Source organism: Rhinolophus sinicus, chromosome 16 (assembly GCF_057876585.1).
Source record: "Rhinolophus sinicus isolate RSI-liver-muscle chromosome 16, RSI-T2T, whole genome shotgun sequence".
NCBI lineage: Eukaryota > Metazoa > Chordata > Mammalia > Chiroptera > Rhinolophidae > Rhinolophus > Rhinolophus sinicus.
The window spans coordinates 63274495-63291633 of record NC_142516.1 but is presented as its reverse complement, the minus strand read 5'-3'; the positions used below and the strand labels follow the sequence as shown (position 1 = coordinate 63291633).

Here is a 17139-nt window from a genome sequence, read left to right as displayed (position 1 = left end):
ATTGATGGGACCACTTTCTAGACACAGATAGAGACACAGCTGTAGAAAGACCACGTGTGATGAAAAGTAGTCTACTTCTTGCCAACTTTGTTCTGCAGAACTACCCTCCTGTAGGAGTTAGGTATGCAAGGGTGAGCTGGAAAACAGCATTTTTCTTTTCTAGATCAAGGGAGGGTCAATCCAGCTCACATGTGGTTTCACTTCATTCCACCATGGGTCAGTTATATCGTCAACCTCCATTAAATGAAAGATAAAGTGCATGACAGTACCCATTTTCACAGAAGGTGTTTCTAGGTGTGCCTGGAATGTGCCGTGAGAAAGCCTGTGGAAATGCCTAGCAGGTAACATAGAATAAAGAGGAGAGAAATAGAAGCTTTCCTGGCCTCCAAACTGTCATCTTCTCCCCCCCAGTTGCAAACAAACAGCCTACCATTAGTGCCAAAAAAAAAAAAAAAAAAAAAAAAAAAAGTCACAAAATCAAGCTTGACAGTGGGGTGCACCTTGTGAGGAAGATCTGGCTCCACTATCAGCCTCTCCCACATCATAATTCTGGCACCATTTTCCTCACAAAAAGAGCATTGATAAATGGTATCTGTCTAGTCATGGTGGATTTTACATCAATAAATACCTTGCTTATAACAGCTTCCTTCTGTGATTTTCCATAGCTTGATGAAGCTTAAAATTGTACAAGCTCTGGGTACTGCAATCTTTGCTTTTGTTGGCTTGCTAGTCTGGGGAAGGAGCTGAGGCAGAAAAAAGTACAGTAGATAGGTGGGGGTGAGGTGGGCTGTAGACTATGTATAAACACACACACACACACACATATATGTATAATTATATTATAGCATAAATATATATTAATTCAAGGAAATTTCTCCAGTAAATGCATCAGTGAAGCATAGGCTTCATTTTCTATCATTAATAACTTTAATTCAATTTCTCAAAGAGCGTCCTGGACATATTCAGCAATGATCTACAGAGTCCTCCCACATACACTTTGACTCTAAGAAAAGAGAAATCCATGTTTGGCATGTGGGGCTTTACCAAGGCCAGAGTATAAATTTTCTTTTTGTTTACTCCTTAAACTTCAAAAAACTTGAGTGTCAGCTCCCAAGCTGAGATTTCTCTGTAATGTTGCTGTCTCTGTGTGTTAAGCAAATCTCCAATGACATCTGCACAAAAAGCAAGTATTTGGAAGACTGATTAGATAGCGGGATCCTGAAAACTAACCCTCTGAACTATCTCATGTGGCAAGAGATGAAGCAGTGGCTTAAAAGAAGAAATGAAGAAAGAGTAATAATTCAATATCTTGTTTTTACAAAATACCAAGTTTCACAGAACTCAGAGAACTTTATAAAACTGTCTAATCCAAGAACTCTTGACCCTGAGTTTACAGCTGAGGGAAATGGCAGGATATTGGGAATGTATGAGCCAAATGGCCCTTCTGTTTTCCATTGTTCTCCACCATTGCCTGAAGATGCAACACAAACACAGTGTTATATTCTTGGTCCCTTTCTTGAGCCATCAGAACTGTCTGAGGGCAGCCTGGTACCCTGCAGAGGACATAGAAGTTACAGATAAATGATCAGACTTCAAGTTCCAGTGTTACCCATAGGGATGGAGATCCAATACAGCTGACAGTAAATTAATCTGACCCATTTAAAATAGTTGGCATGATTGTTATGCATTACATGGTTGTGGGATATAAATGTATTAGCTCCCTGGTAATTAATGGAGAGCAACCAGACATACTCTTGTAACACAGGGAAATTAAGCATTTTCAGGCTCATCTGGAAGTCTGAAAGGGGACAAAAGGTAGGACATGAAGCTGTCCTTCGGGCCTTTGAGAAATCTGGATTGGGACCTTGGGAGGGATATCTAAATAATATATCAATAACATGTTAGATTAGAAATTTAGGAAAAAATGCTTTGAGATCTATAAGAATAAGAGACTCAGCTCAGTGGTCACCTTTTCTGGGTTACCTTCCCTCATCTGGATTAGGTGACTCATCTTAATGTTCCCAGAAGACAGTCGTTCATGTCTCTACTATGGCCATTTTAATCTGCATTGTGATAATCTGTGTGTGTACAGACTTGTTTGCTTCTTCAGAGCCTACAACACAGCAATAATTTAATAAATGTTTGCTGAACTGAGCTGGGTTTTCCATTAATCAGTAGAATTCCTCTGTCCCCCTGCCCCGCCAGAGGCTAGAGCTTATAGAAGGAGGTAATCAGGGGCCAGATACTCTTGGTTTAGAACGGGCAGCCCTTTTCCTCTGTAAAAGAGCTTGTCTCTCCTTCCTTCAGGAAAACAAAAGGTGAGAGCCCAGTTCCCTTAGTGTATACATATCAACCACAACTTCTTACAGAACACACACAAAAAACTCATAGTTAATACCTGTTACTATTTACCATGTACTTAATCTGTACTAGGTACTACACTAAGCACTTAGTTACTATTGACCGTGTACTTAATCTGTACTAGGTACTACACTAAGCACTTAGTTACTATTGACCGTGTACTTAATCTGTACTAGGTACTACACTAAGCACTTAACATACGTATCCTCACAGCAATTATATAAGAGTTAAAGACGAAGAAATTGAAGCTCTGAAAAGTCAAACCATCCGCCCAAGGCCAACAAGCAAGTAAGTTGTATGAAGTGGATTTTATCACGGGTTTGTATGACTTCCAAGCCCAAGCTTTTAAGGCTGGAATGAAGGACTGGGGATCAGTTACTTACACCTTAGTGTGAATTAGCTTGGGTAGTTTTATTTTCCTAATTCTTAGTTGAGTTGAATTGAATGAATGGGGGTGGATGGAAGAAACAGGGTTGAAAGAGTTGGGGTTCTTCACAAGTGGTACAGAAGGGTCATCTGTGAATTTGGGTAGTAGGAGGGCAAGGTGATTAGGATTAAATCTCTGGGCAAGAGAGGAAAGAGGTACTGGGCAAGAGAGAAGAGAGTGGCTCAGTAAAAGAGTTAGGGACCCAGGGTTGTACTGGGGAAACTGAGGAAAGGGAGATATATATATATATATATATATATAGTGTTGGCAATTTACAACATGAACAGGCCATCGGCTAAGCATAAACTGAGCCAGTTTATGCAAAGACACAAAGCTCTAAGACAGCCACCAATGTCTTTCAGATTCATAAGCCCAGGCTGCATCTTTTGGGTGACTTAGTATTTCTGTGTAAAAATGTTTTCTTAGGAAATAAGTCCTTTGCCCAATGACTCAGTACTGGGTTTTCAGACATTCACTTTGGCTCTTCTCTCGAAGTCGCCCCATTCCCAAGCGTTGCCAAGATCTCTACTAGGAACAATATGGTGTCTGATTAAAAAAAAATCATGCTAAGATGATAATAAGCTGCCTTTCCAAGAGGCATGCACCCATCGAAGCAGACCATGGCTTCACTATTCAACACCACTGCTAATATTGGAATAAGTGTCAAGTTCTACGCACCCTGGGTAGAGAGCCCTGCTTGGCTGTTTGAATCACACGAACAGCTACCTCTGGCCAATCAGAACCAGGAAACAGCAGGAAGTACAGAGAATGCAACACGTACAGCTGTTCTAGCACACAGCCTGTGTCCCTGTCTGTCTAGGCCTTAAGGACAGTCATTCCACAGTGGAATTAGAAGCCCCATGATAAAGTAATGAGCACCTGGTGGGTTTGGGAGATGTGTTAATCCAATGACAATCATTCTAGGCTTTATTGTGCCACTAACACAAATACCAAAATTCCTTGCAGGCTTGGTAAAGATAATTAGACAAAATAATAAAGGAAAAAAAAGGAATGGTAAAGGAATTCACCCTAGGTAAGGCAGTAGTTGGCTGGGTTCTGTTTCGTGATAGATCTTTCCGTCACTGAGGCAGATAACCTAAGAACTGCCTGACCGTGACGGGCTGGCGCCATGATAGGGATAATATTTTCAGAAGGATGAACTGTTTCTGAACTGTATCTCCTAGGCTAGTGGGCACAAATTAGAGCATTTCCTTTTTCATTCCCTCATTTTTATGTTGCTTTAATGTCTCTTTTTCTCAATCTCTTTCTCAAGTATCTTCCTACTTCTTTGTTTTCCAAGGAACCTAGTAACAGCAGATTTCTAAACTAAAGGCATAGAAAAGCTCTTCGTCTCAAATTGCTCACGAGGCCTTTTTTTCAAAATTTCCAAAGATGTCATTGGGTACACTTAGGCAGCAATACTTTTCATTTCAAAGCTTTGGCCAAATTATTGCTTGCCCTTAGCTCATTTGTTCAGGACTTTCGAAACACTGGATTATAGGGAAAGGCAAAAAAAAAAAAAGTGGAAAAGATTTACTTTGGGAGTCTCCACTCCAATTCTGTTGATTGATTTGTAAGTTGGAAGATTTCTCAACTGCAAAACTCCAATGTTTCCTCACCATGTCCACAGCACAAAGCTATGTGGTGGTGATATTTCCATCCCCATGGTGGTTATGAGCAATGGGATTGATGACTGGTACAAATATGTCAGTGCTCGGAGCAATGAAGAATGCAGGAGGTCGTTTAGTTTAACACTATCTTTAGAAGGGCAGCACTTAAAGCATCCAAGATAAAAACAACAACCAAAAAAATGTAATGGCTTCTCCAGGACCATTCCCAAAACCCTGCTCCAGGAAACAAAGTAGGTTTGTTCATTACCGAATCCCCAGCACAGAGACCAGTACGAAGTAGGCATTCAATAAGTATTTGTTCAATGGAGGTTGAACAAAGAGAAAATTCTAGTTTTCTTAAAGGGCAATATAAAATTCTAAATCGAGGGATGCACACTATTTTGTACCCTTTTACACATGGACAAATGCCATTGTAAAGGTATTACAAATGCGTTCATCATTTCAGTGTTTCACCATCCCTGTTGCCTGAATGCTCGTGCCTAATTTTTTCTTATGAAACTGTAAGTCTTGTTCCCTGTAGACTTCTCATGGCTCCTTAATTTATCGTTAAAGCCAGTTCCTGTTTTGTGACTAATAGAGGTGCTTTGTCTTCAGGACTTAAATTTGACTCAGGGTATTTTTCTAATAGAATTCACCTTTTCTTTCTTTCTTGAAAAGCTTCAACTCTGTGGATAATTATCATTCCCTTCAAAGAATCACAGAATATTAGAGCTGAAAAGGCCTCAGGGATCATCCAGCTGCACCTCTCATTACTTATTTTATGATATCCTACTTGGGGCTCTATCCTCCTTCCAGGTGGACAGAGTGAGTCCACGTCATACTGGGTTGATTGTGGAAGCTTATAAAATGCTAACATACCTAGGACAACAGGTCATTAATAATTTCAATGAAAGTATAATGGCATACATCACACAGAGTATACTATTTGTGACTCTACATGAGAAAAAAGTGTGGATGCCTATAAGTTAGCCACCATTCCCAATTTAGGTCTGTTGGATGAGCAGGCAGAGACATTATTCTCCAAGCAAATCTGACATTACCATTCCCCTGCTTAACTCCCTTCAATGGCTCTCCATTAACTGAAGCATATAAAGTCCAAAAAACTTAACTTACTAGCACATTGGGCTATCCTGGACCTGGCCCCTGCCCACCCTCTAATACTGACTTCCATTTCTGGTCCTTTCCTTTGTGTTCATGCTTTTCCTTTTGCCTGCAACATCTCTCTTCTTTACCTGGGGAACTTCTACTTGTGCCTACTTAACTCCTACTTCAGCACAGGCATTGCCTTCTCCAGGAAGCATTCCCTCAGCCTCACACTCCCACAGCGCCCAGTACTTGCTCATTCACAGAAGTTACTGTTTGGAAATCTTCTTCCTCCATTAACTGATAATGCCTTTAGATCAGCGTTTTGTCTTCTAGTCATCTCTGAGGACCAAATACAAGCAGACTGTGTACGTGAAGATGCCCAGTGCATCTTTATTTTTTACTGAATTGAGATGTAAAACACTTTCTGCCATAGTTTTTGTGTGTATGAGGTTAATTTTAGTCAATGGTCTATATGAGGACTTCCCCAGAGTCCAGGCAGGATTACGTGGTCTAAAGGGCTGTCCAATTACATAGATGCCAAAACACAAGGAAAGCTTCCCTCTCAGGACTTAATTGAATGGATTTTCCTGAAGCTGATATTTCTATCTTTTTAAAACAAGTCATTTGTGCTTTCAGGTGACATGATGGGAAAATCGATCCAGTCCTTTGAGTTTCACTCCAGATTCATGCAACAACTAAATATATGCATGCAAAGCGATTTCTAATATCATCAAAGCACATTTCATAGAGGTTTGAGGTTGATATAACAGGTGGTGTGTAACCAGGGAAAGGGCTCTTTTTAGAAGAAATGAAGATTTAAGCCCTGAGGCAAGCATACATGTGACTCTTACCCTTGTTTATGTCAAAATGCTGCTGGGGACATTTGCAATCACTGGGCCCATACATTCCTGGGTAAGAGAAATAACAGAGGCTGCCATTGGGCCAAATAGGTCCAATAGTTACAAAACAGGTCTTGCTAGGTTCCTCTGTTGTAACTTGTCCATCAGTGGAAAGAGAGAGGCAGTATAATTATGCGTTTGGATTTATCAAGGAGAATTACAATAGTAATAGCAGTAGTTCTCCAAAGGCACCTGAGTATGGCCTCCAAATCTGGACTCAATTTCTGTGGACGCCAGTGAGCTTTGCTGTGCTTTTGCTTTAAGCACTTAAAAGTTAGTATGGGCAGAGCCAAAAGGCAGCATATGGAAACTTTGTGAACACAGCAGAAGATAAACCAATATTTTGAGAGCACGTTGAAACAGTAACCCTTAAAATAAGTTGTCAAAGGGGAAGGTGCCTGCAAAGCTTTGAAAGCTCCAACAAATAAATTAAAACATGGTTGTGTAAAAAGGCAAGACCTTTGCTCTAGCCATTTTAGACTAATATAAAAGAAAATTAGAAATTGGAAGTCATTTGCTTCTAGTAGGCATGGGTTTTCTTAGTGTACAATAAAATTGGCATTCTGAAGTTTGTTTTTAAAGAGGAGACCTTGTGACATTTAAGACGTTTTTCTTAACTCTCTCATCTCAAATAGGGATTCTCAAACTTCTTTTACATTTCTTGCTGGTTCTAGGAACCACCCTAGGTCTGAGAAAAGAGATTGGGGTTGGGGTGGGGGGCAGAAACCAAGTACTGTTCCTGGAATTATGGGCTTTTCCCCCCTTCACTGTTTATCTATTCTGCACCACTCAGCTGTTCTCTCTTGCACAGAAATAAAAGTTTAGTTTAAAAAGTATGTTAGAACAAAGCTGCAGAAATTGCCTGGAATTTCCTTCATTTTCAGCCATCTGGCTTTCATTGCTGACTTCTTTCCCCTCCTCCACGTACGTTTACCAAATCTTTTCAACACACACTGGCCAAGCTATCAAATGTTTATAATTAATAACAGTCATACTCCTTTTTTTTTTTTTTTTTCTTTTAAGGTAGTGCTTTCTGGCTTTCTTTGGGCTGCTCATGTCATTGTATAAACCAGGGAGAGATGGTTGGTCAAGCTTAATTATTAAGACTTAGTTGACTAAGCGAGAAAATCTAATCAAATTTCAATTAAGTCCCGAATACAAAAATTATGTACAAAATAAAGTATTTCTCACCAAGAAATGAAATGGAAGGGGAAGAAAATGAAATTTTCTGAGGGTCTATTATGATCCTATTTTAGAGATGAAGACTCTGAAGATCCAAAAGGTGTCTGACCTCTTGAAAGTCAGACGTAGCTACATGTGACAGAGCAGAATTTGAACATAGGTGTAAACCTATCTCCTGGTTTTTATTTTGGTGGCCTCAGGGATGGGAAAGATCTTTAGTACACACAATTAAGTGGAAAATTAAGTTGCAGAACAGTACGTAAATATGATCCCACTTACAAGGGGAAGAAAACGTACATATTTGTATATGTTCATATATGTGTGTAAATTCATAGAACAAGGCCTGGAAAGGTACGTACCCAGTTAATGGTGGTTACCATTAATGGAGGTTACCTTTGGGGAGAAGAACGGAGTGGAGCTGTAGAGCCTGGTGGTGAAAGGGGAGCATATGCCTTTCTCTTGATTACTTCTGCCATGTGTGACTTTTAAAGAATGTATTCATGTATTACTTGTATAATTACTACAATGCTCAGAAAGCTGACCTCTTTACTTATGACTGATCTTAGCTCTTTCTTGGAGCTATTTCTTCCATAAGCTGGTCTAACCCACGAGTGAAGGTGAGCAGGGTGGTGACACTGCCAAATACAAATTACTGAGATGGTGGTAAAAGTGCTTACAATGATTAGTCTTCCTTGTAATAATAACTTCTTCGCTATCAACTATGATGCAAAATTCTGTCAGCTCACAAGCAAAAATAATCCTAATTTGTTCTGGCCAATTTTAGGCAAGGTTGTTAAGGGATTAACAACTGTCCTCGATATTACTACCTTCCATGTCCTGCGACAAGCAAACTTCTTTCTGGATAACGCTAACACTTCATTCAACAATTGTGTCCACTCTCCCCTCTATGAAAGCTTGCCCTCCTAGTCTTATTTTGAGGATACTTTGCCATATGTGGCTGCTAACATAAAGGGTTAATTATCCTAAGGCTATTTACGTTTTAAATTGGTATTTAAAGCCTTAAATTTAAGGAAGGGATTCTAATAACAGTATTTTCAGCACCATCTGGTAGGTGGGACAGAAGGGATAAGGGATAAGAGCAGAGACAGCACTGGGGTCTTCCCAGCTATCACTAACAATAGGGTCTAAACATTACTACCTACAAAGTTGGCCGTAGTCCTTTATACTCATTCAACACACACTTGATAAGTCCCTGTTAGGTGTCAGACGTTCTGCTAGGCATTCATTGCATAGAGAGGAGGACTAAGACATAAAGCTGAGAGCAAGGACTTTAAAATAGAGTTCTCTTCAACAGATAACTAACTACTATTTCTTAAAGCGCCCTAAAAAAATGCAGGCAGTATGTGTTCATGCTCACACACACACAAATTGGAATAATCAGAGAATACCTCTAGCTTGCAAATACTCCCTTGCTGCTGTGAACAGGTAGGTGTGAGAATGTGTCTGTCTACACCCGATGAAAGGTGGCCATGTGCTGCTGATACCAGCTCTGCCATCCACACAGAGGAAGTCAGAAGAAGCTAAGTGTAATCCCAGAAAGACCTCCCAGACAGGACATGCCCTCTAGGGCCTCTGGTATTCCTCACGTGTTCTGACAACGGACCACACACAAGCAGAAAAGTGGCTTCTCGCTGGCATTCAGTAGGACTAGGAACACCTGCTTGGGAACGCTACTGAACCAATGGCCTCCTTTCCGAGCCAGAGCCCAGTGACCAAGACTTGAAACAGCACTTCTGTCTATCCCACAGAAAACGTTATGGTTTGTTTGAACACATGGACGTCAGCATGGATGGAGAACCCAAAAGAAAGTGTATGGCAACTTGCGGCCCAGCAGAGGACACTCTAAAATGTGCAGGGAACACTGACCCAGGCACAAGAAGAATTTCTGTGAATTAAATATTTAAATTACTCCCAAGTGAACAGGTGGTGCTTAGGAAAATAACACCACACTATGATGGCCCTACCAAACGCATTTTCTCTTCTATATACATCGTACACTAACCTTCCCAGAGAGAGATGATTTTTCCCCCTTTGATGTCATAGTGAAATATGCAACAGGAGTTCACCTCCATACGTTTCTCACTTTTAAGATGAAAATTTGCTTTGGCTCTTTGATGCGATGAAGAGAGCAAGTCGTATCAGGCCAGTGCACTTGGGCCCCCTTTGCTGTATTCATTAGCATCAGTCTACAGATGCTCGACTATGCATGACTGGATCAAGGCATCCCTGGCTCTGCCCAGTAACTGAGGTCTTGCCTGCCAGTCTGACAATTGTCTGGTGGAAAATCAAAGCACTGAGTTTATATGGAGCAAATGCAATAAAGTTAAGTGTAATCAGACTCCTTGTCCGGGAGTCAATAAAAAACGTTGCAGAGTAAATGAAGCTCATCTAATTTAACCACAATCAGTACATTGAGGATGGGAAGGAACACTTTGTGTCCCATTCCCTCTGCTGCCCCAGGAAGGGATAGGTTTAGAGGCCGCAAGTTGCAGACGATTTTCCACTAGTCCCGGGTACTGACTCCTCAGCATTGCCTCAGTTTGTCACAGCATTTGGATGTCATTAGAACACTGGAATGTGGTTACAGAGACACTTATGTTTGTTTTTAACGTGGTGGTAAATAAGCAGACAGAAATGATATCAATTGTCAACACAAAGCAGTAGCAGTAGCAGTCTAATGCTTCTACCTACAGAATAATGAAGAGTCAGGGGATATTTGAGCAGGATGTGGTGACTTCAGGTCATCTCATACAGTCAGTTCATTTTGCAGATACAGAAACAGAAAGACCCCTTGCCTGATGCCACACAGTTAGTGGGTGACATGGCTAGGATGGGAAGTGGGGCCTCAGGACCTCTTAGTCAAAACCTTTGTGGACTGCCCATGCCAAAACCACTCTGCTTCTTCCTATGTGGGAACAACACAGTCAAACAGAAGGGGTTTGTACCCCTTGCCCATGCAGGTAGGTCTTAGGTTCACTCAACTGGAGAACAGTGAAGTTAGGTGTGGGATCGGGTCAGACAGAAACGGAAAAGAGGTTTCTCGGGATTCCATGCATTGGATCTAGCTTTTCTGGGTCCAGCCCTTAACTCTGTTTTACTGGCTGCTGTTCTCATGGGTGGGGTGCTGTTCCAAGAAGTGGCTGACTGGTTTTCTAGTTCTTTTGGATAGTGCCCTCCTCACTTCTGCATTTGAAAGGGGAAGCCAGACCCATCATTCAGATCAATATATGGCACAACTCCGATGACCAGCACAAGTGTCACTTGTGCCCTGATCTGATCTGAGGAGGCCAGGTCATCTGTACCCTTTAAGTCTCAAAGAAACACATCTAGTTGGCTGAGAAATACGAAAAGCACTATCAGCTTGACCAGCAAATTATTGCTAATTCCTGACAGCAACACATTGCTTCTTACAGGATACTTTGCAGAAACAGAAGCGGTATCATTCAAAACAGAAGAGATGTCATTCAGAAACAGCACTCCCCTTCACATCTAGGATATGACCTTATCTGGTAACATTCTTCATTCCGTCAGCAGACTTGACAGTCTGGTTTTGGTTCTTTAAACTTCTCCCTTTGAAACCAGAATCATAGATGGGATGGTTTAGCTTCTACAGAGATTTGCTCCAAAGACGTATCTGAAGGCAAGTCTCTCAAGACACCATAAAATTATGTGGACTGAAGCAGTGATTGGATTGATTAAGTAAGACTCAAGGTTGGGTAATAATGAGACCCAGGCAGGGCTAGACAATAAAATGCTCTAATTGATTTTATGCATATGTAATGACACACATACACTCCACAGCATGCTTATAATGACTGAGCAGGCTGTGTGCACACAGATTTCACAGTGGAACATTTATACCACCCAGATGCTCCACGAGCCAATCCATTACTAGAGTGTGGGGGCTTGGGACACAGTCTAAAGGGTAGCAGTGACCACGAAGTCTGTGGTCAGTTCCTCTTCCCTTCAGGAGAAAGCAGCAGTGTGGCCCGTGCACATACCGGCCATACCATGGGACTCGCTTCAGTGCATGGAGCCTTCTGGACCCTGAGCATGACCATTGGGCTGGAATTCCAAAGCCCTGGTTTCAATTAAATTTAAGTGGATTTGACTCAAAGTTTGAAGTGATGTTAATTGGTTTTCAAAACACTGGGTAACAATAAGCGTTCTGGTCCTGCCCACGGACATACGCGCCCAGCTCTGAGCACGCTCCTGGCTAGCAGGGCGGGCAACACGCCCCTGATGCCCTTTACCTTGCTGGGCATGGATCCAAACTGCAGGCTTTCAGGAGCTTTGGGGGCCGGCGGCTGGTCACGCACAGGTTCTCATCAGCAGGCTCCCGCGTCTGTTTGTTCAGGCAGCTCACCACAGCCTCCTGGACACCTGTGTACAAATCACACTGTCAGGCCAGAGTGGGCGTGTGTGGGGTGAGGACGTGTATACCAGGCAGCCGGTGGGAGGTCTCTGTGATTGGGAGGACTCTTGCTGCAGGTCAGAGACAGCAGTTGAAAGCCCAGGACTGCCCATCTTGTCAAGCATCGCTCAATCTGGGAGAAAGTACACATGAGCTTGTGCCTCTGTAAGCATGCCCCTTGAAGAGCCCAATTCCCCTGAGAGGAAAGGCTGCTACCAGGACTGTTGAAACGCTTTAAAAAATGCCACCAAGCTATCTAAGTGCCAATGCTGAAATGTGAGAGTTTAATGCAAATTTAATGCAGAAGGAAAGCAGAGTGACCAAAAAAAAAAAAAAAAATAGCCCCAAGACCTTCGCATGTTACATTTTAATCAAAAGGAGATTGTTGTATTTGGAAGGGAGGCCAAGAGCCATGTTTTAATATCCAACAGTCTGTAATCTGCTGTTCTTCTGAGGCCTTGCATCTAGGACTCCAGTTTTGTTGGGTTCCTTTTGAATCTGGTTCATTTCTTTAGTGACCTAGGGCAGCTTTGGAAGTTGGACCAAAAAAAGAGAACAAGGTGCATAATGACTACTTCCATGGAAGACAGTCTTCTTACATCCCTGGAAAACAATGTTCCCACTGACACCTGCATACCCCTGACTCAGAGCTAGTAAAACAGGAGTTTGAGCAATGACAGACCCAAGGTTACTTGTCAGGTCTTCCAAGGTGGTAGGTGGGATTCCTCAGGGAGACTTTTATGGAGCATGGCAACATTTAACTGGGTAAGGTAATGATGAGACTTTTCATTCTGGTGTCCACAGTGATAATAATAGTCAAAATCCACAGGTTGCACATTATGACCTATGTATCAAGGCTAAGGGCTTGATATGTTTCATCAAACCCTCTCAACAACTCCATGAGGTAAGCACTATTTGTATCCCCAATTTACAGATAAGGAAACTGAGGCTTAGAAGGGTGAAAAGGCTTGCTGAGGTCATAGAGTTGATAAATGGTGAAGCTGTGCCTTAACACTGGAGCTTTAAAGACTGAAAGCATTAACATTTAAAAATACTAAGAGGTTGGAGATCTTCAGGAATAACCTAGACATTTGTCTGGAATAATGTCAGCAGGCGAGATAGGACATTTTTTATAACATGCTTTCAGTCATACATAGCTATGCAAATGAAGATCCATACCTCGAAAGATATCTATCTGTAGTTCAGTATTTGTATGTACCTACAGCAGAGTATGTGACAATACATACAATTAGTTTTCTATATAAATACACATACATTCTGTTTTTGTTTTCTGCATTGCTTTGTTAATGAGTACCTAACATAGTACAGCTGACCCACCAATTATCAGCCTCACTGCTTCCCTCCTCCTATCTGCCCTATGTTCCTCTAAGAAGTTATCACCCCAATCAAGAGGGTAATGCTTCCTAAGGTGATGTTACACTGGCTTAGATCCATCACTCAGCAAGACCATCATTTAAAAAGTGACATTTTAAAGCCAGAATCTGAATCACTAATCTTTCTTCCTTGTAAGTCTGATAAATCAAACATAAAAACAAAAAAAAAACAAAAACAGAATCAGTCACAGTATTTACCCTGTGGCCATGAATATAGTTTTCTGTTTTTCTAATTTTTTTTATGAGCCTCAAAATTTAGTTTAAATATATCATGGCCAGTTCAGAATGGAGCATTTGAGATTTATATGAGACATTCCAGCTACTCTCTCATGTTCTGTAATGCTGACTACAGGGTGTTTCTCTTGGTTGCAGCTGGGATGAGCCATTTGAAATTCATGGTATGATGATATGGCAAAAGATTTCACAAGAAATAGTTGACATCATCACTGATCTTTCCCACTGGAATAGTCTGGCATTATTAAGGGAATGACAAGGTGCTGGGTGAAGCTAACTATTCTATACGGAAGGTAGAGCTGTGGTTATATTAAGAAATTAGGTTTTCAATTCATTTTCCTCCCTGGTGATAGTCAGGAAATGCTAAATGTTTCTGTGAAATAAAATATATTTTGGCTTTGTTCAGCCACAAATACCTTATTACTTGCCTTACGTGAAAGTGCTTCCGGTGAGTGAGGGGGGTGTACGAGTGATGTGATTTATTTCCACTCTGTGAACTCCTTGTTGACAGACCTTAGGTCCTTCTAAGATGGCAAATTATGGGTGTAACGAGGGCTAAGATTTCTAACAGGACATCGTCATCTCCTCTTTTGGATATGTGGAACACAAATTTAAATTAAACCAATAATCATAGCTTAAGATAAAAATCACCTTGGAGTGGTTAAGTGCTGAGATTAAGTAGCATTCTAGAGTTATTAAATTCTAATCTAGCATATTATAAAACAAAGTACTAGGTGACTGCAACATTGTGTTAAATGTCTGTTGCCATAGGGGTCAGTTGCCTCAGCATTCTTAGGTGGGACCTAGGACGGTGGGGAAAACAAAGGACAGAGAGAGCTCTGTCATAATTAAGGAGTATCTGGGACCAGCCCTGTGGTCAACATACAATAAATTTTTGTGACCTGATGAATGAAATGCCTAAAGGGCAGGGCATTCTAAGCAAAGTGTGCAGTTTAGGCTAAGGGGAGGTAGGAATGGAATGTCTGCAGGAAGGAACATGGAGTGAGGGAGCTGCCCTGCAACGGGGAGTGTGGGACAGTGGGGGAGGGAGGAAATAGGAGGACTTTACCTACAAATTCACAGTATACTGGGCCCAGGGGAGTCAGTCCAGGATGTGAGAAGTTAGCTCATCCAATTTGCGCTCTTTCCAAACAGGCTAATATATGCACTTTGAAGGACATTTTAAACCAACAGAGAACATATGTTTAAGTACAGTACTTTATGATTTTGAGTTTTTTTTTTCCTAACAGAAGCTAAAGGGGAGAAAACTCATAAGGAAAAGGGAGCAATAGGTATAAGACTTCACCTTCCATTCTTGCTGAAGTAAATTTCAAGTTTTCCCTCAGCTAGAGTGTAATGCTGATTTTTACCATTCAATATAATAAAGCTGTTCAGGTTCAAATCTGCTCTCCTTGACCACACCTATTAATGCACATATGGGAAATTAAAATATAGCAAAGAGATGATAATGGGACACAGGACACAGATACGAACAGGTTAGGTTCACTTTTAATCTTCCAGAATATGGGATTTCCATTGTTTTTATCTCCCAGAATAGCATAATTGTTACATTATATTGATGACAGCTTGGGAAAACAAGCCACCAACTACAGCCTAAATTACTAACTGGTTCCTTCTGGTTGCTACCTCTGCTAAGTGAAAGGTTACTTTTGTGTCTATCCAATTTCATCTCTTGAGATTGCACAAACAAAATTAGCCAACTGGCCTTACAACCAAAAATTGATTTATAAAATCTCTCTGTTAATCTTGCGTGTTTTTGGTTAGCTTCAGCAAAAATGATTAGCTATATATATATATATATATAGCCTTGTGGGTTATATTTTGGTGAAAGATCAAAGTTAATAATACAATCAAATGTTACTGCCAAACACTGACTTCAAAATATACATGTCCCATATAACAAAACAATTTTTTTAGTGCATATGGGCATCATATGGACCATATAACCCAAACATATTTTCACCACTTTGGAATTTTCAACTCTAACATTTTAGGTGTAAATATATTACCTTGGAACAGGGACATAGCTATAGGTAAGTACGCACAGTTGTTGACAGTTAAGACCTAAGACATCTCAGTAACTGTACCCTGCCTTGGATATACAATTTATGTTATACAAAGATGCTCAGTTCCTGGAGGCAGAAATCAATTGTGTATCAAATATCCAAATCTTATTTCCAAATCAGTGTCTTCTGAAAACATTTTAAATTAAAAACATTCCATCTACTCTCTACACTTTGAGTTTTATGCCCCTGGTTGATCAGCAGAATGGTTAGAATCTTAAAGAAAAAGGTATCTGCTTATTTATATATTTCATTACTGTATCTATTTTTTCTCATCTGTTCATAAAGTTCCAGGCTTGACTTGTAACTGAGAACCATAACTGAGAGACCATCAATATTTTTTTTCCAAAGCATATTCATTTGAGACTAGAGGTAATGATCGTTCAATTCAGGTGATCACAGAAATTGGGGGCAAACCCACACCATCTGAACTTTTGAGTCATTCGTTATATTGGAAAGAAGCAACTGTTGCCACCAGCTGTGTCCTTTCCACCTGACCTCACACCTCCAGCCTGGGCTCAGAGATCAGCAAAGTTTTTTTTTTTTTTTTTTTTTTTTTTTTAACACTTCTCCCTTGTTAAGCATGAAAGAAAAGATGTCCTCAGTGTGAGTGAGAACACCATAAGAACACAGATTAGCTGAGTTCCAGGAAACGCTTCCAGAATCAGATGGAAAAATTTAGGTTTTAAAATAACAGGGCTCTACATTAAAACACTTAAGAATTCCATGGTTAGAAACTGGAAGACTTAGAAACAAACAAGAACTTCAAGGTCAAAACTATTAAACACTTACTAAAAAACCTGATGGAGAAAATTGATTCTTTGCTAGTACATGTTCCCCTATTCATTCCTTTTCAACTCCATGGGAACAATTTGGGCACATTTACTTTTACATTCTCAATAACAAAAGATGCCTTTTAAAAAGAGTTTCCATAATGTCATGGTTTAGAAAACAGTTTTGAGAAATTATTTATACACACACGGTACCAAAAAAATAACTATATATATTTTAAGAAAGGAAAACACTATTAAAATTGTAATACTCAATATATACCGATAACAAAAGGTGAATACAAGTCACGATTGACTTCCTCAATTACAAGAGGTGCTCAAAGTGGTTACCATCAGCATCCAGACACTTCTGATTACCGCAAACTACTACTTGAGCAACGTTGACCAGTGTCCACTTGTATACATTTTTTTGGTACCCCCGATGTGTGTGTGTGTGTGTGTTTATACAAGTAAGAAACTTTGCTGGGAAATCAGCCAGTATTTCCTCACTTATCAACATTTCTCTTGGGAAATCATCAACAAAATGAAAAGACATCCTACTGAATGGGAGAAGATATTTGCCAATGATACATCTGATAAGAGGTTAATATCCAAAATGTATTTAAAAACTCATAT

At 40.5% G+C, this 17139-nt stretch overlaps 1 protein-coding gene across 3 annotated transcripts in view; it reads right to left on the bottom strand.

Moving 5' to 3' along the window:
• The window catches only part of ADAMTSL1 (ADAMTS like 1), an 891281-nt gene that overhangs the window by 153888 nt on the left and 720254 nt on the right, over positions 1-17139 (bottom strand). For all 3 annotated transcript variants that reach the window (XM_074330337.2, XM_074330338.2, XM_019739192.3), the window contains one exon: positions 11861-11990. In XM_074330337.2, the coding sequence (XP_074186438.2) occupies positions 11861-11990 (130 nt within the window). The remainder of the gene's footprint in view (positions 1-11860; positions 11991-17139) is intronic.